The sequence below is a fragment of the Panthera onca genome, chromosome B3 (assembly GCF_046562875.1).
Source record: "Panthera onca isolate mPanOnc1 chromosome B3, mPanOnc1 haplotype 2, whole genome shotgun sequence".
Classification (NCBI taxonomy): Eukaryota; Metazoa; Chordata; class Mammalia; order Carnivora; family Felidae; genus Panthera; species Panthera onca.
In genome coordinates this window covers 120,356,797-120,381,241 of record NC_138344.1, presented here as the reverse complement: position 1 = coordinate 120,381,241, position 24,445 = coordinate 120,356,797, and the positions used below count along the sequence as shown (strand labels likewise).

General features: G+C 40.0%; 1 protein-coding gene across 7 annotated transcripts in view; it reads right to left on the bottom strand.

Annotated features, from left to right (window-relative positions):
• GPATCH2L (G-patch domain containing 2 like) overlaps positions 1-24,445 on the bottom strand; it is a 76,173-nt gene that overhangs the window by 26,290 nt on the left and 25,438 nt on the right. For 4 of the 7 annotated variants that reach the window (XM_078447978.2, XM_060620343.3, XM_078447979.2 and 1 more), the window contains 5 exons: positions 24,242-24,321; positions 21,458-21,525; positions 17,954-18,008; positions 16,014-16,099; positions 4,275-4,369 (listed from right to left, as the gene is read on the bottom strand). In XM_078447978.2, the coding sequence (XP_078304104.1) occupies positions 4,275-4,369; positions 16,014-16,099; positions 17,954-18,008; positions 21,458-21,525; positions 24,242-24,321 (384 nt within the window). Of the gene's footprint in view, positions 1-4,274; positions 4,370-16,013; positions 16,100-17,953; positions 18,009-18,064; positions 18,105-21,457; positions 21,526-24,241; positions 24,322-24,445 lie in introns of all 7 variants that reach the window. The other 3 variants (XM_078447981.2, XM_060620344.3, XM_078447982.2) reach the window with 2 other exon arrangements.

The window sequence follows — 24,445 nt, the reverse complement described above, 5'->3', positions numbered from 1 at the left end:
ACTGTCTGTATATACCACATGTTGTTTATCGATTTATACATTTATCGATTTGGGTTGTTTCCACTTTTTGACTACTGTGCATAATGTTGCTATGAACATGGGTGTCCAATTATCTGTTTGAATCCATGCATTCAATTCCTTTGAGTATACACTTAGAAGCAGAATTGCTGGATCACATGGCAGTTTTACGTTTACAATTTTGAGGAACCACCACAGGGCTCCACAGTGGCTACACTATTTTACATACCCTCCGTTAATGCACAAGATTCCAATTTCTTTACGTCTTTCCCAACATTTGTTGTTCCCTGTTCCCTGACACAGCCATCCTAAGGAGTGTGAAGTGGCCCGGGAACACTTTGGCACATGTTCTCCCAGAGAACAATGCAATATTTTTCACAATAGCATAAAATGGGATATAATCTAAATGTCCATTAGGAATGTTTAATTGTAGTATACTCACCATATTCATACAACGGAATACCATACATACGGCAGAAAAATAAAAGGATTTTGGCAGCACAAAACGTGAGCGAATCTCAAATACAACTGGGTGAAACTTGTAACGTATAAAATAGGACATTCCATTAACACAAGCTTCTAAAACATGCTAACTAGACAATATATTGCTTAGAGAGCATATGTCTGTCAAAGCAATTTGAAAACAAACCCCAAAGAATGGCAAATGATTTTAAAAAAACACTTATTAATATAACAAAAAACCACAACAGGACAATGGTGACCTCCAAGGACAGTGAGAAGAAGACTTTAAAGGTGGTGGTCTTTTTCTTAAAGGGGATGGTAGGTACATGGATATTTGCTATATTGTTTTCCTTCGCACCTTACAGATCTTCTACAAATCTTCTTTCATAGCCATTCAATATTTACTAAAAAACATTTATAACTTTAAAAACCATTTAAACTTTAAAAAGGGGCAGTAAGAAAAAAAACAGAAACAAAAAGGGGCGATAAGAATCTGCCCTATGACTCCTGGGACAAGGCCAACTTACAGTGGAACTACTGAATCCAGTCACAGGGTCAGAGTAATTTTCAGAATAACTCTGTTTCAACTTTAAGACTGTACTCACTTATTCACATGAAAACTATCTAGTGAGATCATTCTCTGGGCAGAGTATTATTTTAGACGCCAGGAGTACAGAAGTGAGCAAACCAGACAGAAACTCCTGCCCTTGCAAATGTGTCTCTAGCATCAATGGCCTGGTATGTGGAACTGCTGAGTACCCTTCCAACTGATGCTCGAAGGACACATATCTGGTCCCAGAGACAGGAAGGTCAGAAGAGGCTTTGGGGATGGCCAAAACAGTCAGGGCTCTGAATACAGCATCATACCACCCCCCAACTCTCCTTTACCCGAAGCCAGGTGTTTAATTTTTGAAGGAATAGGATTTGTACACCAAAGCCTCCATTCTATCATTCTAATGAAGAAAATCATCTCATAGAAATGAAACCTGGTTTTCAGCTGTGTTCCTTACGTTTTCTTATAACTACTTATGATCTTGAACCTCAGAGAAAATAACCCATTTTTTCTTTTCCAGTTACATTCTTTAAGAGCATATCCAGCAAATTCACTTGAGCATGAGGTACAGACTTACTGGGTCTTCCCTGTTCTGGTGCTATCGAAACAGAAGCCAGTTTACACAGTTTCTCACTAAACTCCAAAGGTGGCTCTGTGTGCCAGACACCTGTGTACGTTATAAAGTCATAAAGAGAAGGGAAGTGGAGATAAAAAGAAGAAAATAAAGGTGCTACACTTTCAAGATCTATTTAACGACCTAATGAAAAGGCCTTTTCCCCTGGCTTTTCTTAGTATTAATATAAAAAGACAAGACAAGCTACTCCCTTCCGCTCTTCACCCTCTCTAGCCTTATTAATACCTTTAAATTCAGTCAATCTCAACTCAAAACTTTCTACCAGTGGGGGAGGGGAAAAGGAAAAAGATTTGTGGCTGCATGTTTAAGAAAGAAGCTGAATTCATCACAGTGACAGGGGAGAGTGTTGGCAGAGATCTGAGCTATTTATTCTTTTAGGAAAATCCTATAAAGAATGACACAAGGAAGCCTCTATCTGCAGTCTTGTTCATCACACTGGTGAAGAGTCCGATAACAGATGTATGCAGTAGCGTGATTTAGTGCCAGGAGCTGGCCCCTGATGTGTATTAATACAGCGGCAAAGCGGAACGCACCTCTCTTCATCACTCATTTCTATAAAAGAGGTGGAATCCGAGATGGCCCGATGTTAGGCAGAGCAAGCCCATTTGTTCTACTGACTGATGGTGCGGGCTCGGGCTATGTCCTTCACCTCCATGGGGCACTCGGGTTGTGGATAGAAAAAAAAAAAAAATGTTCAGTGAAGCAGACCTTAGTCAACAAGTGAGAGGAGGGGTTGAGCTCAGTAGGAGAAATGTTTAATGCCCCAAGTCTTATTTAATACCTCCCAGTACCTTTCCTGATTTGAGTATGGAACAAGGATTTTAAACTCTTCTCAACAGTTCTTGTCTTATGAACAATTAAAACCTAAAAATAGAAGCTAGATATTAAGGAGGGAAAAAAAGATAAAAAGGGGAGATTGTGTTTTAATGTTTTCAATACCACAGAGTGAATGAGGATCTGGGTGGGTTTTGATACAGTCACTGTTTGGAACCAATTCTATCTTATATAACACAGAACACCTGAAGTGTGTAAGAAGGCAGCTCGTGAGTCCTAGGGAAACCGGTTTGACCTTGGCACTGCAATTTATCACTCATGTGATAAATCGGGGAAGTGATTTAACTTCTGTAAGCCTCAATTTGCTCATGTGTAAATTGGGAATACAAACACATCTACCTTATAAGTTGTTGCAAAGATTAAGTGAAATAATGCATGGAAAGTAATCAGCTCAGGGCATGGCCATGTAGAAATCACTGGAAAAAATTATTATAATTACCAGATCTGTGATAAGATTGTCCAGTAGCCACCCCAAACAGAAGCTGAAAGTCAATTTCAATGTGTACTGAAACTTTCCAAAGTGGGGGGGGGGACAGAGTTCCCCATCTTTCTGAGGCTTACTCTTTACTCAGCTATCAACTGCTCTGATCTAATATAATATATAGTATTTTCTGAAGAAAATAAAACAATGTATGATATACTCAATTCCCTCAGGGTGAATTCACCATCATCAAGAAAATAACTGCAGGTATTTCTGACAGATCCTACAAATAGATATGACCTTTTTACCCAGAGCAATTCATCCTAAACTGTACTGAAATAACACAAAAATTTCCTGATTACCAACTATGTTTAACTACTTTCTCTTAACTCCAAAGAAAAATACCTACAAACATCCGATATTCTCTCTGATATAAATAATAATCATCCCCCCTTTTTTAAGAACAACATACGTAAAGTACATAAATCATTAATGTACAGCTCAATGAAGTTTTACATATGTATAGATTCATGTAACCCTACCTAGCTGATGACATACAGCCTTTCCTAGAAGACTTCCTCATGTCCTCTCCTGGTCACTACTGCCCACGCCCACCAAAGAGAACCAGTATTTCAGTTTCTAATCAACTGGTTTTGCCCCGAAAATGAACAGGTTTTAACTTGAAAGCTGTTTTTTTAGAGCGGGAGAGAGCATGCGAGTGGGGGAGAGAGGTAGGAGACAGAGAATCCCAGCAGGCTCTGCACCGGACACGGAGCTCAATTCCACAACGGTGAGATCATGACCTGAGCTGAAATCAAGAGCCGGACGCTCAACCGACTTGACCTACCCAGGTGCCCCTAAAAATAGTTTTTAAATAGAAATTCCACGGATAGTAAAGTATTAGCACTCTACTACAAATAAGAACAGTGAGAATGCACTGTACTGTGAACCAAATAAGAAAGTAAATAAATCCATGTGGCTCCCTGACTACTGACTAAACCACCATCCTATCTGGATTTTCATTAACACAGACCTAACTTCCTTGTCTGTGTTAGAACAAAAGCACAGATGACTAAAGATTGCTGATCCAGTGGAATACTGGGATTCAAACTCAAGAAAGCCACAGGACACAGCGAAAAAGCACAGACTTCTAGGTTAGAGAGAGCTGGGTTTGAATTCTTACCATGTACATGACCTTGGGGAAATTACTTTTTCACGTTCTCATTTTCCCATACAAAATGGGAATAAAAGGACCTACCTTATTATAAAGGTTAGATGAAAAGGTATATAAAACATAATTTAGTGCCTGACACACAACCGGTGCTCAAGAAATGATAACTACATACAGTTACCTGCATTTGGGCTAGACAGAGATGCTGTGGCCACAGGTTTCCGTTTCCTCTTGATGTCACGTGAACATGGGGGTCCCAAGTGTATGTTTGCCTGTCTGCAGATGTGAGAAAGAAAAAACAGTGTTTTCACTTTGTTATTCTTATTGTAAGACGTTATTGTTCGGCCCAGATAAAATCCCTGACCCATTACAGACATACACTAACAAGACAGGTACCATCCTGTGTCATCAACTGTCAAGTACAAGATTATTCAGGATTAACCATAACTCACTTTTTATGCACAATCTATACCCATTCTAAACTTTTTACCTAATTTCAGAATAGCTGACACTCAAGATTAATTTCAATAAATGTGTTTCATTGCATGCTGATTTTTGTACAATTATTTTTCATAAAAACTATAACTGCAATTGTTCTAAACTCACTAATGAAATACCTACTCCCAAGTGGTAATATACTGAAAAGTTTAACGCTGCATGAACACAGATATTTGCACAGAATTTTAATAGGGATTTTAACCCTTCTATCAGTATAATTCTGGATTTTAAGTGTCTGTATCACAAGTTAGGTAAGTTTGATTTCTGTGGTTTTTTTAAATATTAATTTCTTGCTAATAATATATTCCCTCATCAGAATAGTCAGCTTAACTTAAAAACAAGACAGTGAGTGCTTCACGGCTGGAAAAAAGCAAAAGATTGTATGAAAGACAATGGATTGAACGCTGAAACAGCTGGCCTGAGATTTTAGTTGCCCACTTCCTCCTTCCTCTCAAACTAGACAGACCCTACCCGATGAAGGACCAAGTTGATTCTCACCTTTACACAAAGCTTTCCTTGAACATTCGAGGCCTCACTGACCATGAATCATTATTTAACTGGTATACGTATATCTTGTTTCACTAATGAGGCTTAAAACTCCTTGAGAACAGGGACCATATTTATACTCCTTTCATAATTTTCCACTGATCTACTAACCTCAGCACAAGGCACTTAGCTGATGGTCATTAAATATCTGTTGACTAGAACTGATACTAATGAATAAAAGTTCTAGAAACCAGTCAATTGTACACTTAAAAGTGGTTCAAACTGCAAATTCTGTTATGTATGTTTTACCACAATTTTTAAAAAATAGCCAGAGTATATAACATATAAAAAGGAATCTAGTAAAATTATACCAGATGAACTCTTAATTGGTAGTCCCAGCTGGGGATCAAGTATCATGGCTTAATAGTCTTTTTTTTTTTTTTTTTAATGTTTATTTATTTATTTTGAGAGTGTGTGCACATGTGCTGGGGAAGGGCAGAGACAGAGAGAGAGAGAGAGAGAGAGAGAGAGAGAGAGAATATCCCAAGCAAGCCCCATGCTGTCAGTGCAGAGACTGATGCAGGGCTCAATCCCACGAATCAGGAGATCATGATCTGAGCAGAAATCAAGGGTCAGACGCTAAACTGACTGAGCCACCCAGGCATCCTTCACGGCTTTATCAGTCTTTTTTTTTTTTTTTTTTTTAATGAATATAATTTATTGTCAAATTGGCTTATATACTTTATCAGTCTTAAGACTAGAACCTCTGTCAAATCTAAGAGCACCTAGTTAACAAAGTACCAAGACAACTGTTGAATGGACAAATTTTCCTATTCAGAGGGCCCCCAATCTGGCAACTTCCACAGTTTAAAAAGCATGCAAGTATATACGTTCTTTTCTCTAAATGCAAAAGCTTAAGAATCGATTCAATTTATAAACAAAAAAAGATAAGACTTTAACTGAAATCATAAGATTTTCAGAATGCAAAGAACACTACAACAGGCAGAGATTTATAGTATAAAGCCCGTATTTTGGAATACTCCATCTAAGTCACCTTTCATCGATCACTCTCTTCTAAATGGAAAAAGAGCTAACTTTTAAGTATCCCATGAAGAGTTAAAGAGCCCCCAAAGTGAAATGTGAATACAAATGTGTAAAGCAGAGAGAACAATTCATTTTCCATACCTTACCAAAGTCCTGGGAATAAATCAGCATGTTGATTAATAATAAGAAACATAGATGGCAGAATACCAAAGGTAGACTGGCCTTCCATCTACAGAGAAAGGTGGGAATTCCCTTTGAAGTCAAAGCCACAGGCAGAAAAGAGAGTGACCCGACAAAGTTTTGTCTTTTATCAAAATACAGGAATGTACAGAATATGGCTTCCATCTTTTCCACAGATGAGGTACTTGAGTACATGCAGATCCAGACTCAAATTTTCCACTTTGCTCTAATCTAAGCATGCTTCTCCTGAAATACTTCAGACAGACGAGTCACATAAAGAAAAAGTAACAGTATATATTCATATTTTCTTCTTTACCTTAAGCTCATTAAAGACTCTCCAAAACTTTTTAGATTAGATGTTAACATCCTTTCTTCAAACTAAGCTATGTTGTTAGATGTCAGGACAGTGGTCACCCCTGAGCTATGGAGTGGAGGGGAGGAGGGATAGTGACTAGACAAAGCACCAGGAGTTTCTGGGGTTCTTTTTGGTAATGTTCCATGTCTGGATCCGGATACAGGTTATTTCAATGTGACTTCATTATCCTTCATTAAAAAGCTTAGTTTAAAAACCTTTGCAAACAAAATAAAACAAAACCCACAAAACATTATTTCTTCAAGGTCAGTGTTTACAAAGTGCTGAATTTTATGAGACAGATGCAAAATGCAAAGTGTAAGTACTCAAAAGGTTTTTTTTTTTTTTTTTTTTTTTTTAAGGTTTATTTATTTTGAGAGAGAGAAAGAGAGTGAGCACGAGTCAGGGAGAGGGGGAGAGGAGATCCCAAGCAGGCTCCACGCTGTCAGTGCAGAGCCTGACGCAGGCTCGATCTCATGAACCAAGAGATCATGACCTGAGCAGAGATCAAGAGTTGGACGCTTTAACTGACTGAGCCACCCAGGCACCCCTCAAAAGGGTTTAAAGATATTAATTCTCAGAGTATCAACTTGGGCTGAACTAAATAAGTACTGCCTTTTATATATACACCGTTCATCATTTTCACAGCTTTGCATGTTTGATATATGTCAGTAAGATGGGTAAGGGCCCATATTATCACTCCTTTATTGACCGAGTCAGTGACATTTATCTCACATTTTCAAGAACTGACACATTTGGGAATAAAAAGATGGAATCACTGATATACCAAAATATTTATACTTTTAATCATCTTAAGCAGAAATATGGTGCTTTTTTAAATGCTTATTTTAGTAAAATAAAAATAAGTATCACTTACCTATTACTACGCATACAGATTATTATACTGCACTACATCCTGCAGTGTCCTTAGGGGGCTGCTGTGGCCTCACAGGCTCAGGTGATCCTTACGAGGCCCTGTCCCTCTGGGCCATGGTTCTCTGACCCCCACTCTTTCCTTGCTCAGTGATTGTAAGGGCTTTAGGGTCAACTGGCCCCACATTAAATGCCCCCTTACTGCTAAGCCTCCAGCCTGTTACTTGTCTCTGTGGTAAATGATCGACTTCTATCACCCCATTCCCATTCTTAATTATTACCTTGAACATTCTAAATCCTTCAAATTTTGTAAATTCCTCTGTGGTAACTTAGGAAAGAACCTAAGGCTTTCTAAGGGACCCAGGTAATAAAGTTGATAAAGTCAATCACCTTATTTTGTTGTAAAAGTATGCATTGTTACACAGACTACTTCCTTTCTATTCAGGAGCATTTTTTTGCTTCTTTTATTGTTCACTGTTTTTACTGAGGTGGTGAAAAGAGGCAGTCTCTTCCCTAAAGGACCTTGTAGCCTGGCCCTATTTCCAGCCACACAGCTTTTCTAGTTACAGAACTAGATAACAGAGAAACTGAGGCAGGGATAAAGAGAAGCCATGTTCATGCCTAAAACACAGTTTAATGCTCCCTCCCTCTTAACACATTTCTCTTAAAGACAATTTCCAGGCTGGCGAGCTATTTCAGAAGTTGAATAACATCACATCTTAGGTCTGAGTACAGAAGGGATATATGTCTCTCCTTACATCCCTTCCTGGTAAAGGTCTGGGAAAGGAAGAAGGGAGACAGTCAAATTATAATAAAGGACAGTAAGACATTTTCCTTCTCTTTGGTTTTAACTGAACACTAGGAATGGCAGAGTTTACAGCTTGGGAAACTCTATTTTCCCCTTTGAGGGCTCCATCTGCCTGGGAGGAACCTTGGAGGACAAAAAGGGAAGAGGACCCAGGAACCTGGAAACCCAGAGCCTGGGGAAAGCACAGAGGAAGCTGGGTGCTCGGCACAAGAGGATTTAAGAGAGACAGGAAACAGAGCCTGCCATGCTGTCTAGCACATTTCGAACACGAGGGCAGCCCTGTTCAGGAGTGGAGAGCAATCCGCGTTGGGGGCTGGGAAGGCCCCTGTGTTATATTTGGGAACCCAAGCATGGAGGTGTGCAATGAGCAGCCACCGCTTCCTATTGAAGAGGCAGTTCCAATTTTGGAACCGTCCCAAATAATTCCGTATCAGAAACAGTAGACCTAAAGAATCAAGGAAAGGGGAGAAAAAAAATGGACTTCCTCCCATACTCACTTTCATTTAAGAGTATTTAACTCCTTTCTGGCCCCCTTTCTTTTCAACGTCTTGCTTCTTTGTGTTACTCAGTTTCTCTGTCTACTCTCACAAGATAGAAACTGAAAAGAGACAACATATACAATCGAGGTCTCTCAAAGGACAGGGAAAGAGAGCCCCCTCCATTGTAGGTAGAAAGGGTGGAAGATTTAACTAGATTTTTTTTAACTCTCTGTCAAGAGCACTACACAGGTGTTTCTTTGTTGCAAATCGTGTACTGTATGTAGGGGAGGGACCTTTCAATTATGCAGGGGACAAAAAGAATACGTATCAGTTAAGCTAAAATTTCTACCAGGTTAAAATTGAAACCTTCTTCTCCATTGGAACGGCAATGGTTATCAGAATCACATAAGAAGATTTATACAAAATATGCATGTCCCACCATGCTGGGGTGGGAGAAGAATCCGTAATATGCTTAGTCTGAAATTTCTCCTCAGGTAATTCTGATAAGCTTCTATCTGCTGTGAAAATTACTGAGTTAAAAAAAATATATATATATGCCAAATTCCCAAAGCCAACTTAGTCAATAAAAGAGATCTAAAAATTTAACTTAATAACAGAATGATGAAATGAATAGTAATTTAAATAAAACTGCTGTCCCCCAGTATACGAGCAATTAACCTAAAGAAAAGACCAGCTATGCTCGTTCTGTTTCATCTGATTGGGGCCTCCACATTCTTGGGGCGCGATCCTTCCACAGCAAGAGTACTTCCCCTAAAAACATCACATTCAGCAGCATTTGCCAAAAAGAACTGATGGGGGAGGGGGGGTGGTGAGTATGAAAAGAAACACACTCTTTAAAAATCCTTACTTCAGGAAAAGCAACTAAATTCATTTCATAAATGTGAAGGTGAATGCTGAACATTAGCAATTAATTGAAAGAGCATTCTGTATATCCACACATAAACACAACATTTCTATTTTACTTTTTAGTGCAGGTAACTGAAAGATCAGGTGAGCCGTTCAAGCTGCAGTGTTACTTAGGAAACTGGGCAGATCACTATGTCCCTGGGGCAGGAATGTACTTTTAGGGGAAAAAAAATTACTTTGAGAAATACATGCATGTTTAATAGAACCAATGTTGGCAAAAAATAACTGAAGTGGCTGCTTTAGATTTAGAACAAAGATGTTTAGAGTCGCTTCTGAGGAGAGAAAACAGTCTACCTGCCAATGGCAAGTTAATTTAAGAAATAGTTCACCTTCAAAAATCACTCATTTAAAAATCATTGAAAAGTTCACTTTTTAAATATGGGAAATAAAAATAAGATTTATCGTGAAAAGGTATTTATTCGCTGTATTTTTTTCTTAAACACATACAAACAAGTAACATCAAGAAAAAAAAATTATTGATATTTCTAAGGACCAAAGGTCATATATATCATATATTCCAATTATTCTCCTTAATTACTAATCTATTCCCCTCAATTATTTTTAACAAAAATTTATGGAGGGAGGCCTACCCTGTGTAAAGCACTCTGCTGAATGTGGAGAGGGTACACACAAGATGACTGAGCCGAGGGCCCGTCCGCCGGGTGCTCGGGACACAGTGAGGAAGGCCGATGCGTAAAGAATGAACAGATGCCAGACACTGAGCTGTAATCCAAGAACAAAGTGCTAGGGTAAAAGGAAGGAAAAGAGGATCCAATCTAGAGAAATGAAGAAGCCCCTTCCTCACATGTGAGTTCATCTTCGGGGTGAACTGACATTGACGAAGCACCCAGTAGGAACCGTCTTCTCAGATTTGCGCACAGGAAAGGGTCCGGGCCTGACACGAGCAGCAGTTAGGGACAGAAAACCACTTCACAATGAGAGGGCACAGAAGAGGCTTCTCTAACAGGATGAGATCCCAGCATTTCCAATAGTGTTTTCACTCAAACCTAACCCTTGACAGTCCGTAACTAAGTGCTCACTAGCACCTGAAAATTCCGTGTACTCTCCTTCCCCGGCCTGGGCCAAGGTTGGCATATCCTGGAGTGGTTTCATGCCATCCACAGGAGCAGAAAAGCTGTGCATCGATTGGAAAGTTGGGTCTGTTACAGTGGCCAGAGAGGGAAAATGCTTTTCGTCACTCCACTTAGGCAGTAAGATGCCAGCCGGCTGAGGGTGCTGTCGACAAGACCATCTGGTGAAGGACAAAAGATTCAAGAGTTGTGTACTCTACGACGGGAAGTTCCAGTAGGGCTGGGCAGCTTTCTGGACAGTATCACAGCAGAAACATTTCCTCACACCTGGCCACAACTCAGGCACTAAAGAGATGGGCAAGGGCCGCTGTGCGTCACAGCATCCCTAGCAGATAGAGGGCTAATAAAAGGTTCTTTCCCCTAAGCCCTGAGGTAAAACCTGAGGCTGTTTACTGTGGCTCCAAAGGTCAAAATTAACAGCGTGAATTGAGTCGTCTTCTTGCTCTTTGAAACTCCTTGTCAAGTGGCACAGCCAGCTGGGCACACAACTCTGATATGCAGATCGTAACGTTTGTGAAACAGATAAAATGAATTACAATGAGCAGAGCCTATCATATTTCAACTCTCTAACGGGCAGAAAGGTCTCTTTTTTACCCAAATAGTGTCCAAATGCCTCCTCTCATAGTCCATTTAAGCCATTTAAGCACCTCAAGAATCTGTTCGACATCTCATTAGCAAATGACTCTGGAAGCAGACTCAAAGTTTATAAAACTGCAATTATCCTAAAGACAGGGGAGGAGTAGTAACCATGTAACAAAAATAATATTAGCTACCAGTATGCTAAACAAATATATTATTTCATTTTGATCCCCACTAGCCCCATAAAAATTGATATTTCCATTTTAAAGATGAGGAAATTGAGGTAGAGGGGGGTTAAGTCATTTGCCCAGGTAAAGCTAAGACCCTTACCTGGGACTGCCAGGACTCCCACTAATACGAGATCAGAAACTTAAAAGAAGGATAAATGGAAGCGGTGATACATCACCAAATCGCCACCCCCAACAGAGGAAAGGTCAGGACAGTTGGAGAAAACTGAGAACTGTCACAAGACACTCAAAAACTACAACGGAGGACTTGTGCATCACACAGACAGATCTAACAACTGATAAGTTCTAGTTATGGTTTTCTACAGCAATAATGGAAGAAAAGCTATCCTTCCTGATCAATAAATCTCTCATTTTGGGAAAAGCTGCCTCCAGCACTCGCTCCTTATTACCATTCTAGAACCGTGTCCTTGACAGCAATACCGCTGCCTCCACCAGAACACCAATCACACCATCTGCTGTTGGAGCTGCAGCAATCCCTACCACCGATAACAAGTATCACTACTTTAATGCAACATCCCAGTAGCAGTGACCAAAACAACCAATCCAAGACAGTGGGTTGACAAATTTCTTCCGTGCACCCTGCCGACAAGCCGAACACCTGCCCAGCAAGTCCCCCCGACAGTGAGTCACAACGTGCTGGGCACCATGCTAGGCCCTGACACCCTGTTCTTCACCTCAGCAGTTCTCCAAGGGAAGATGAGTCCAGCGTCCTACCTCCCCTAAGGAATCATGCACGCAACACCAAATCACAATTACGAAATGGGATTTCCTGTTACGCAAATTACAAAGCACTAGTCATAAAACCATTTGCAGGTAGGGCAATAATTTGTAACTCAGGCCACGGATTAGGGTCACCTGGGAACTTTAAATAATGCCAGTGCCTGGACCTCACCCCAGATCCGTTAAATCAGAATCTCTGGGGTGGGGCTCAACATGGACATATTTTTTAAAGCTTCTCAGGTGATTCAAAAGTGCAGTCAGGGTTGAAAACCACCAAATTTAATTATTTCTAGGGTGGTATTTCTGAAAACCTCATAACCCACAGATCTATTAGGTGGTACAAAGACCACAAAGACTCCCTTGCCCAACGACTGTGCCTGCCTGCCATCTGGGCTGTATTAAAATGACACATCAGTAGTGTTCTCTTAAAATCACAGTCCCATTATTTCCTTGTTTATAGCAATGAAATACTAAACAAGAGAGTACCTGAGGTCATGGCCTCCCAGTGGCCCCCAAGCCTCACTCTGAGAACCAGAGCTGAATAGTGCCAGCAGTGAGGGGGTGACTGAGGGGTCCTCACTCTCTCACAGTTGAGTGTGTGGGAGAGTGGAACAGGCAATGTCCAGGCAGGAAGCAGCCTCAGCTCAGTAACCCGACAAGAGGAAACCTTCACAGTTCAGGCATGATTATCAAACTCTTTGTGCTCTTAAAGGAGAGTAATTATAGGCATGTGAAAAAAGGGAAGCACTCCCTGAGGAACTCTTCCTCACATGCTTCCCAAGAGGCACCAGGGCCATTAAAAATTCCATGATGAAGAGGAAAAACAGCCTGGGAACAGCCAGGAGGCAATACAGCAAATTAATACACCAGCCCTCCTCGGGGAAAGCTGTGATAAAACAGGAAACACTTCTCTCTTCGCAAAATAAAATTATACCATTAATGATAACATAGTCACCACACACACACACACAAATCGTTCTAATGATGGGTGTGAAATTCCCAGGGCTGCCCAGACGCTTTGAAAGAAATCTTTTCCTACTACAAATAAAATGGAACAAGAAAAAGATAAAATTTCCATTCGAAACAGTTTTTAATACAGTCATTCACCGGCCTCTTCCCTGCCACCAACACTCTTTTAACATTCCTTCCTAGACTCCAGGTTTTATTAAATGGTGTCCACGCTGTACAAAGCTGACCATCCAGTTCTGGATCCCATCTCATCCTTCAGCCACACTGGAGCTAGATGGCTTCTTCTCAACTGACCCCTTGCTGGGCAGGGAACTCCTCCCCACCCCAACTTCAAGGGAGTGAGAGGATGCCCTGAGGGCTCAGGATTTCATCACCCACATTTTCTAAAAATTGCTTGGAGGTCACTTGTGCTAGCCATTTCCCACAGAGCCATGGTTGCCAAACTTTACGAACTAGGCACCCTCACGAGTAAAAGATTTGCACAAACACTCTTTATGTATGTAACACATATAAACAGAATCATGTGCTGCTGGATTCTTCTATGTACAATTTAAAACAAAAAACCATTTTTTTAAGGATCAGATAGTGAATGTAAGTTTAAAAAATGTCTTCCCTTACCCCAAACAATGCAACTCACTTTACTTCCAGTGTCCTGGGAATGACACCTAGAAGGACAAGGATAAGCTAGCATTGTCCAGACCCTCTCACCTTGTTTTCAGCAATGGTCTAAAGCAATAAGCAATATTTCTCTATAGCAGACTACACCGGAAGCACAGCCCAGACTGCCTTATGTTTCCAAGTCTGGCCACCAGCACCACCAGCAAGAGAACCAAGACAACGATGTGGATAATGAGATACACAAAGAGACAAAAAACTGACACCCACTCCAGCCAGGATGAGGCTTCAGAGGCAACTGGAGACCTGACTGATAAATGCATGGATACCGATCTCAGCACAGCACGGCACGGGGTCTAGGTAACAGACGTAGAAGGAGGACGGCAAAGAATCCACTTTCTGCATCGGACACAATACGGTGCTACTCAGAGTCTTCCCAAAGAGTAGACACAGCCATGATTCCATTGGTATGAAGACAAAAAGCTGAAGGACTGCTTTTCTATGGACTGAAATCTTGGTCTTTCAAGCTTGAGGATCACCACCTCTAAGAAACCCCCCCTCAGCCTCTGACTTAGAAGCCTCTCTTCTGTGCTTCCTGGCATTCTGGCACACACCTTTACACACTTGGCGTTCCACGCTGTAGCTATCAATCTCCACACCTGACTTTCTCAAGAGAATGTAAACTCCCGAGGGTGGTGCCTACACAAAGGGCCGGGGGCCCAGGAGGCAGTCAGCAAGTGCCGAAGGAATGGACGACGGACAAACAGCGTGCTACTGAAGAGAGGGCCTTATGGAAGGAGTTTATTAATCGTCCCACGATTTTCCACATTCCTAGTAACACCATTTGTGAGGGTCTCTCTTTTCAAAAGACTTTTTCCACTGAAACGCCACTTCTCCAGTAGAAGGTCTGGCAGTTGGCGGTAGGCTATGGTGCGGAGTTTATTAGTATAGCCCATAGTGAAGTTCTCATTGCATCCATGAAAGTATAATTTCTTGTGCCTGTACCCTAATCTTATGAACACAGCCAATTAAGAACAAATCAGGAAGAAAAAAGAAAAACAAACAAACCAACAACACATCAGAACCTTGGAAAGGAATTCTTTGTGCCACTAGAAATAATAAAAGTTCTACGGTTCAGCCAATTAGCTCCTCTTTTGTGCACAATAACCCTGCTAGGGGATGCTACCATTAAAACCATATTTATTTCCCATGTCACCTAACTCAAGAGAATTTATACTGAGAGGCGTAGGATTCATTCTGACAAACATACCAAATGTCTAGTAAGTGCCAGACACTGTGTTAGGTGCTGAGGATATTATCAGGGAACAAGATAAAACAAGGTCCCTACACTTTGAAGCTTATATCGTAGTGAAAGAGACAGGAGAAAAAGTTGGGGGGGGGGGTGAAACCCAACAAGCAAATCATTATAGACCGTGATAAAGCTTTAGCAGAAAGAAATCGATGAGTGGAGAGTGATGGAGGTGGCCCCTTTACATAGGATGGTCTGAGAGGTCCTCCCAGAGTTGAGATGAGAAGTAGTCAACCGTGAGAAGAGGCTTAACACGGCAGTCTAGGCAAAGGGAACAAGTGTGAGGCTTCAGAGGCAGAAAAGGGTTGCTATTTGTGACGAACAAAATGGAGCTGAGCTCTCTAGCACAGCTGGACCTCTCCCCCAGGGAGGAGAAAGGAGTATATGAAAGGAAGCTGGATATGCAGGCAGAAGTCAAATTACGCAGAGTTTTGCAGGTCACGGCAAGGACCGGTAATAACATTCTCTGAAGACGGGGCTTTTAGCACAAGAAATATGAAATACAAGTCAGAAGACTTAGGTCACAGTTGAGACATAAATCGTATACTAGCCGTGAGATCACAGGAAAGGTACTTCAATACTGTGCCTCAGTTTCTGCATCTGTAAAACATCTACTGACCTCTAAAGGTTGTTGTAAAGATCAAATTGGATACTATACACAAACATAGTTTATAATTTGAAAAGTATTATAAAAAAGGAAATGGTATTGTCTGGAAGAAAATCGTCGCTAGAAGACTATTACCTGGCAGAGCAGTGCGCTGGTGAACATCTTCGGTGAGAAGCATCAGCCAGAACATCCAAGGAGTAGAGAGGGGAGAGGGGATTAAACTGCAGGGATAAATGAGATTATTTTAGCAAAGCTTACATGAAAAAGATCTGATTCTAAAAGGTGACTTTCTGTTTGATCACTTTGCCCCTTTGACGGTTCGACTCTCTTGCCATATAACAGACACCACTCAATAAAGTTTTAACCACAAATCTAGCATACCTGATCCCACATACCCCAAAAAAGGCTACTCCTTGGTAAATAACAATTTTTCAAAAACCTCTAATGCCTGGTAATTACTTAAATGGCAGAAGATAGCGCTTTCTATATGACATAACAGGAACTTATCTATTGATTATTGGCCCTTGTTCCCAAGAAAACTAGCATGAAACTACCTTTTTCTTTCTTTATCCTGGCCAGTGTTTCCAGTAAATAACTGGTTAGCACATACCAGCTGCAGTGTAGTAGAAACAGAACTTGATTAAGAATTAGAATACCTAACACTTAATTTCAGTCTATCACTGAGTTTTCATACATTAAAAATTACATAATCTCTTTTGAGTTTTACTGTCCTCACTTGTACGAGGGGGTGCACCGCTGTCTTACCTATTTTACAGGATTACCGGGGGCATAAATGAAATATTGCTTTCAGTCGGTAATTCCAGTTTCTCTTCTGTAAAACTTCTAATCATCTCAAAAGGTGGTTGTGAGGGTCAAACTTGGATATAATATATAAAAAAAGTACCTTACTTTCCATTTTCTAGCTTTATTTGGACTTTCCCCAGAATAAATAATGCCCCCTACCCCCAAATTTCAAAACTAAATATATCTTAAGACCAGAAGAACTCTGAATGGTAATTTCAAAAGAACTTAGAAAGAAGCAGGACTTTGGGCAAATCACTTAAATCTTATTTGTAAATAAAAGATCTGGACTGGGTGATCAACACAGGTCCTCTTCTGCCTTTAGATCCTCCCCTGCAAACAGTGCTCGGGCTCAGGATCTCCCAAGCTGCAGTCTCTCACCGCCTTAATGACTTCTTTCTCTGCCCACAACCTGCACTGTTATTTACTTAGTATTTTCTTCATATCAATTATTTTTACTCAGCCTGCCCTTACTATGTTTCTAAAGAACAAGTTTGATATGATGATGACATTTTTTCCAATTACAAATGATAACTTAAAATAATTGTATGGCCACACACCATCTAAAAGCATCTCATGAATACACACCAGTTAGGTCTACCCCTGCTCTGGTTCATTTTGAAAGAGTGTCCTCAAGAGGAAGGTTTCAAGTCTAAACTGCACAGCAATTTAATAAGTCCTAAGTGGTCAAAACACAAAACAAAAAACACTGAGCAACAGTAAGCCTGAGATTTTTACCTACCAGTCTTTATCTACTTTATAACTAATCAAGATAAATCAGCCTCTCTTCCCCCCAAAAATCAAAAGCTTCAAACGTGAAAGGAACGCATCGATAGTCACTGTCAGTAATTTTTAAATGATGACCCTTACAAAGGCCTAGATTTGCCAAGGGCCCTCCGCAGGGGTAGCTGGGGAAAAGACTAAGCGACTACGAGGGCACGGCTCTAAGGCCTTGACCCCACTACTTCACTCACAGCAGCTCTACCTTCTTCTGTCTCCTATGTTCAGGCTTCACCATTGTACTTCTCAGCGTAGGATGCTGGTGCTGAACTAAACCATACGCAAATGAGGTTCATTCTGATTTCTTACTGCAAAGTTCAAAACTAAAATAAAAACAGGATTCCTATGAAATATACATTATAAGTAATAAACTGAAAAGCACAGTTGAACCTAAAAAGGGGAATTAGCTATCGTTCTTATCAGTGAATATCAGAAAATTTTAGAAAACAGTCCTCTATAAGAAATCAGAATAACGCAGGGAACGGGAACCTTACCTCATGCGCACAAGCAGAAATGTGAGGAAAATCAGAAGCCAATGCTTTATTCTTTCTAAAGAAAAGGAAATCAAATGATAAACTAAAGATGACAAAGAAAAGCAATCTTACCTGGTTTCGTTCTCTTTTCCCAGCTGACGGTAACCAGAAACTAAAGAGAGGGAGAGAACAACAGGAAAGAAAATAAAAGAAGTGGTTGGAAATTATAGAGGAGGAGAAGAAAAAAGGACTCTGGCATAACAAAGTGAAGACACAGAAAGAACTGGGGAAAAGAAAAGACATGGCAGACGTGCACAAACTTCTTGTGAAAAATAACTCTTCAAAGGAAAAAGTCTTGTAATGAAATGGGAAATCCTGGACCCTCTAAAAACAAACTCAAGATTATGGTGTGACACCATAATCTCAGCTGTGTGGTGACAAGAGGATCCCCAAATTCAACAAGAACACAAACCATACCCATATCTTGCCTATTTTGTTAATTACGAATTCGACCAGGCTAATGAGTGTAGGATCATAACTAGACACTGACTTTCAAGTGTGTAGGAGACAAACAGCCAATCACGTTAGGGGACAAGGTTGTCATAAGAAAGGGAGGAATCATTTTCCTATAGCTGCACACAGGCTTTCCAGCTGCACTTACCACAGCAGTTAAGACAAAAGAGATTTCTATTTCTCTAGACAGAGGTCTAAACATGGGAAAAGCATAGGAGAGTATACAGGCAATCACCCATTTTGAACAAAAGAATTTTAAGAGACAGAAAAATGAGCTTAAAATGTAACATCTTGGAGGGGTGCTTGGGTGGCTCAGTTAGTTGAGCGTCTGACTCTTGGTTTCGGCTCAAGTCATGATCTCACGGTTCATGAGTTTGAGCTCCTCATCAGGCTCTATGCTGATAGTACGGAGTCTGGGACTCTCGGTCTCCCTCTCTCTCTGCTCCTCCCCTGCTTTCTCTCTCTCTCCCCCTCTCAAAACTAAATAAATATTTAAAAAATAGATTAAAAAAAAAATAACATCCTGGAAAGAAAGAAGTAGAACTATCACCGTTTGCAGATGACATGACACCATACACAGAAAACCCTAAGGACTCCACCAAAAAACTGTTAGAACTAATAAATGAATCCAAAGAAGCTGCAGGATACAAAATCAATATGCAGAAATCTGTTGTGTTTCTCTACACTAATAATGAACTATCAGACAGAGAAATGAGAAAACAGTCTCATGTACAATTACATCAGAAAGACTAAAATACCCAGGACTAAATTTAATCAAGGAGGTGAAAGCCCTGTACACTGAAGACTCTAAGACACTGAGGAAAGAAACTGAAGACAACTAAATGGAAAGATACTCTGTGCTCATGGACTGGAAGGATTAACATTTTAAAATGTCCATACTACCTACAGCAACATACAGATTCAAATTCCAATGGCATACTTCATTGAACTAGAACAAATAATTCTAAAGTTTGTATGGAACCACAAAAGACCCCAAATACCCACAGCAATCTTAAGAAAAAAGAACGAAACTGGAGGCATCACACTTCTTCATTTCAAACTATACTACAAAGCTATAATGACCAAAATAGTACGGTAGGGGCATAAAAACAGACAAAGAGACTAATGGAACAGAATAAACAGCACTGAAATAAACTCACATATAGATGGTCAATTCATTTATGACAAAGGAGGCAAGAATATACAGTGGGGAAAAGATAGTCTCCTCAATAAACGATGTTGGGAAAACTGGCCACAACATACAAAGGAAGAAAACTAGACCGCTATCTTACACAATACAGAAAAATTAATTTAACATGGATTAAGAATTTAATGTAGGACTTGAAAGCATAAAATTCCTAGAAGTAAACATAGGTGGTAAGCTCCTTGACATGGGTCTCTTCTGATTATTATTTTTTTATTTTTTGGATCTGAGTCCAAAGGCAAAGAAAACAAAAATAAAAATAAACACATGCGACATCAAACTAAAAAGCTTTTGCGCAGCAAAGGAAACCATCAATAAAACCAAAAGACAACCTACTGAATGGGAGAAGATACTGAAAACCATATATCCAATAACGAATATCCAAAATATATAAAGAACTCATATAACTCAACAACAAAAAAACCGCAAACAATCCCATTAAAAAATGGGCAGAGGAGAGTGTCCAACTCTTGGTTTTGGCTCAGGTCATGGTCTTACGGTTCACGGGATTAAGCTCCACATTGGGCTCTGGACTGACAGCATGGAGCCTGCTTGGGATACTCTCTTTCTCTCTCTCCCTCTCGCTCTCTGCCCCTCCCCCACTCATGCATGCCCTCTTTTTCTCAAAATAAATAAAATTAAATAAAAAATAAAAATAAATAGGAAGAAAAAAAAAAAAAACGGGCAGAGGAGGTGAACAGACATTTCTCCAAAGACATACAGGCCAATAGGCACATGAAAAGATGCTCAATATCACTATCAAAGAAATGAAAATCAAGACCACAATGAGGTATCACCTCGCCTGTCAGAATGGCTATTATCAACAAAACAAATAACAAGTGCTGGAAAGGATGTAGAAAAAAGGGAATCCTTGTACACTGTTTGTGGGAAGTCAACTGGCACAGACACTGTGGAAAACAGTATGGAGATTCCTCCAAAAACTAAAAATAGAACTACCATATGATCCAGCTATTCCCCTTCTGGGTATTTATCCAAAGAATATGAGAACACTAACTTGAAAAGATATATACACCTCTATGTTCACTGCAGCATTATTTACAACGGCCAAGGTATGGAAACAACCTAAGTGTTCATCAATGGATGAACGGATAAAGAACATGTGGTGTATACATAAATACACACATACACAATGGAGTACTGCTCAGCCATAAAAAGGAAGGAAATCTTGCCATTTGTGACAACATGGACGAACCTTCAGGGATTAGGTTAAATGAGTAAATCAGAGAAAGACAAACACTGTATGATATCACTTTTATGTGGAATCTAAAGACAAAATGAATGAAAAAAAGGAAACAAAACAAATTCATAGATATAGGGAATGGACTGGTAGTTACCAAGGGGAAGGGGGTTACAAGGTGGGTGAAAGGGCTCTATTTTATGCTGATGAATCGTACCTAGATTTATGGTGATGATCACTTTGTAGCAGATACAAATACTGAATTATGATGGTGTACACCTGAAACTTATGTAATGCTATATACCAACTTTACCTCAATGTAAATTAATTCATTCATTCATTAAAAAAAACAACATCCTAACTGGAAGCTACTTTTATAATGCAGCACCTGTACATACAAACAGCAAAGAAAGAAAAACTAGTCTCGGAAGGAAAAAAATCACGCTCATGGGCTTGGAGTGTTAGCCATGTTAACCGTGGTAAAGCACAAATCTTTAAGATCTTCTCGTTCAGCTTTAAAGCCCAATTTCTAGGTTCCTCCATAAAACTTCCCTCTACCTCCTCCAAGGAACAGGCTGGGATAATAAGTAAATATATAAGCAGCACTTACTCTTTCTGCCGAGGGTCACTAATAATGTGGCCTATCCTCTCAGTACCCAAAGTACTTATGCTGGTCTCCTGAAAAGGCAAGGAAGACAAGAGTGTCATCTAACCATAGAAATAAAGTATGATCTGTCATCAGGCTCACACTTTCCCACAACTGTGCCAGCAACCTCAAAGGCACATGTCAAATGTCAATCTTAAAATCTAACAGCAAGTTTATTTCTTTTTATGGGAATCTATCTTAAAAAGTGTTACATGTGATCCTAGCCTTATTTTTCCCAGTGTTCCAAAAAAGTCATTATAAACCTTGTTTACTATATGTTTTAATACAGCGAGTTATTAAAGTATATGGAAATAGAACACTTAAAAAAAAAAGTCCAACAGCAGCCAATTTTTAATAGGCTAGCACACCAAGCTTCTAGGCAAGTATGATTACAGCCCCAATAGCCTTCATAATGGGAAATCTACCCAGGCCTCACTGGTAACACCTACAATCTGGTGACTAATGCATACATGTTAAAGGAATTTTAGAACTTACAAAAATTGCTACCCTGCCTTTTGTCTGTTAAGCATCATCTCTTAAAGTAAAATAGTTTGTATAAATTGGTTCTTAAATTTAGGTTTCTCAAGACTGTAATATGAAAGCTTACCCATAACACCAAAAGCAATTCAGAAACTAATCATCTCCAAAAAATTGGAAAATGGCAGAAGGCACTCACCCTTCATTTAACTTGAGTATATTTACAATGAATGTCACCACAGTACCTGGGGAAGGGTACCAATGATACACAAATAAGAGGTACCCACATATGAGTAAGTGTGAAGATGAGAACGCATAAGTCACAGGCATGACTGTCAAGAATGTGAAGCCTGTTATTCAAACACATTTGTTTCTGGGAAAACATTATGATCGCTTTTCATTTATGTGGATCGCTAGTTCATTTGTGTGGACTAAGCCTAAAATATTAGGGTACACATTTTAGCAGAACTGACTCTAGAAAAATTAATTTGAGGTCAGATTCTGGGTGGGAGTGGAGCTAAATGAAAAGGTTTCACATAGTGTATTCTTCACATTTTTCCTCCCTTAGGCACATGCCTCCTGGTCACAGACACAGCCATAGTAGTGGGGCCAACAGAAAAGATGGGTGAAAAATGAGCTATTTGTTACTGCAGAAAAATTATTAACTTAAAGTGCCGTAATGTTTAAATTTACAGTTTATTACTGTGTAAATTACAAGCAGTACTTTGCGTAATTAGCAGCTCGCTGGCAGGGAGCGGTGAATGAAACTCATTATTTATGATTATAATTTAGAAAAAGAGAAGAGAGATGGGGGAGGGGGAGGGGGGGCAGAACAGTGACCTCTGCTAGAAATGACAAATATCCCTTTAAGGTGATGAAGATGAATGAAACAAGTAAATATTATCCTATTCATCTGAAATTCTTGGAGGCACGTCCAACAGGCCCTGGAGTTTCCTTCCAGGCAAACTAAAGGGAGCCTTCAAGACGAAATGATTTACTTCCACAAAAGAGGAAGGCTCTTATTTTACAGGAGATGAAACAAAATAAGGCAGACAGTAAGGAGAACATTACCCTTCCAGCCTAACTAATAAAAAGTAAAACCATCCCTCTGTTCCCTACTCCCAACCTCCTGCCTCCCTCTACCTCATGTACTCCTACCCTGTTAGCTGGCCCATTAAGTAAGAATAAGCTCCCAGGATAGCAAAAGCAGCCTTTATTTTCTGTAAAATAAATGAGCCAAAAGAAGAAGGTATAATTCTTCTAATAATCAAATGTCTTTCTAATGAGAGATCTGAAATTAAATTTAAAGATAAAAAATCTGAGTTCATCTGGAAATAAATAGCTTCATTCCTTTTACATAGCTAAAATCTCAGAAATCAACTCCCTATTTCCACTACAAAACAGTAGCTCCCTAAGGGTAGCCAGGCTATGGCTGTGATCACTATATACCTGGCCTGGCACAGAGCCTGACACATAGTAGGCATTCTAAATGCATATGCAGTGAATGCAGTAATGCTCTGAAATGCCTCTCACTTGCTCGCTCTTAGCCCACCACCATCTTCTCTAACAGGGTATGAGCCCCAGTCTTAACCTACTTTCAATCTCAAAGCTAGAGTAAAAAATGAATTTAAAAAATTTTTTAAATTTGAATTTAAAAAGACAAAACAAAAGTACAGCTGGGTTCAATTCTCTATTCTGCCACTTCTGCCTAGGTAGTATCAGGTAGAAGGCAATACCTTCTCGGTGCCCAGTGCCCAGTATAGTCCCTGGCAAGGGCAGAAGTGAATAAAGGTAGATATCCCTTCCTTGTGGCCAAGGAGCTTTTAAAAATTGAGAACAGGTTTTCTTTCAGGTTTTTTGGGGTTTTTTTTTAATGAATTCTAGAATAAAAGACCAAAGTTAGGATAGAAGAAGCATTCATGAATTCAGGAGGAGTTATAAAGAAGCCAAGACTATTTTAACTTCCATAATATAATAATATAAGATTAATCAAAAGAGGAGAAGAGACAAGATCAGGCTTATAGATTTACAGATAAACTGTCATGGCAGTGTTTCCTCTGTCAAAATTTCTGTATGAATTAAGCTTCATCTCTTATGTGTGTATCCATTCACATCCTACATAAGGTTCTCTCTCGTGAACTTGCAAAAGATTCCAGTTGGCTTAGTTTACTCCAGGGAGTACCACAGCACCTCTGATTAGCAACAGGGTGCACAAATCCTGTAGGGAATACTATCCTCCCAGTGAGCCCAGTAGACAGTGAGAGCTGTCACCTTCCCAACAAGCCTTCTTCGGCCCTTTCTGAGGCATCGAGCTGCAGCTCCAGGCAGACGATTCAAGCGAGCATGATATCCTAAAAAACAGAAGAAAGCCCTCAGAAACCGAATGCAGAAGATTCATTAGCAATGATGTGCTTCTAGCACACTACAGGCCTTCCTCCCAGGATCTTACTAGACTGACCCTAAAGCTCGTATCAC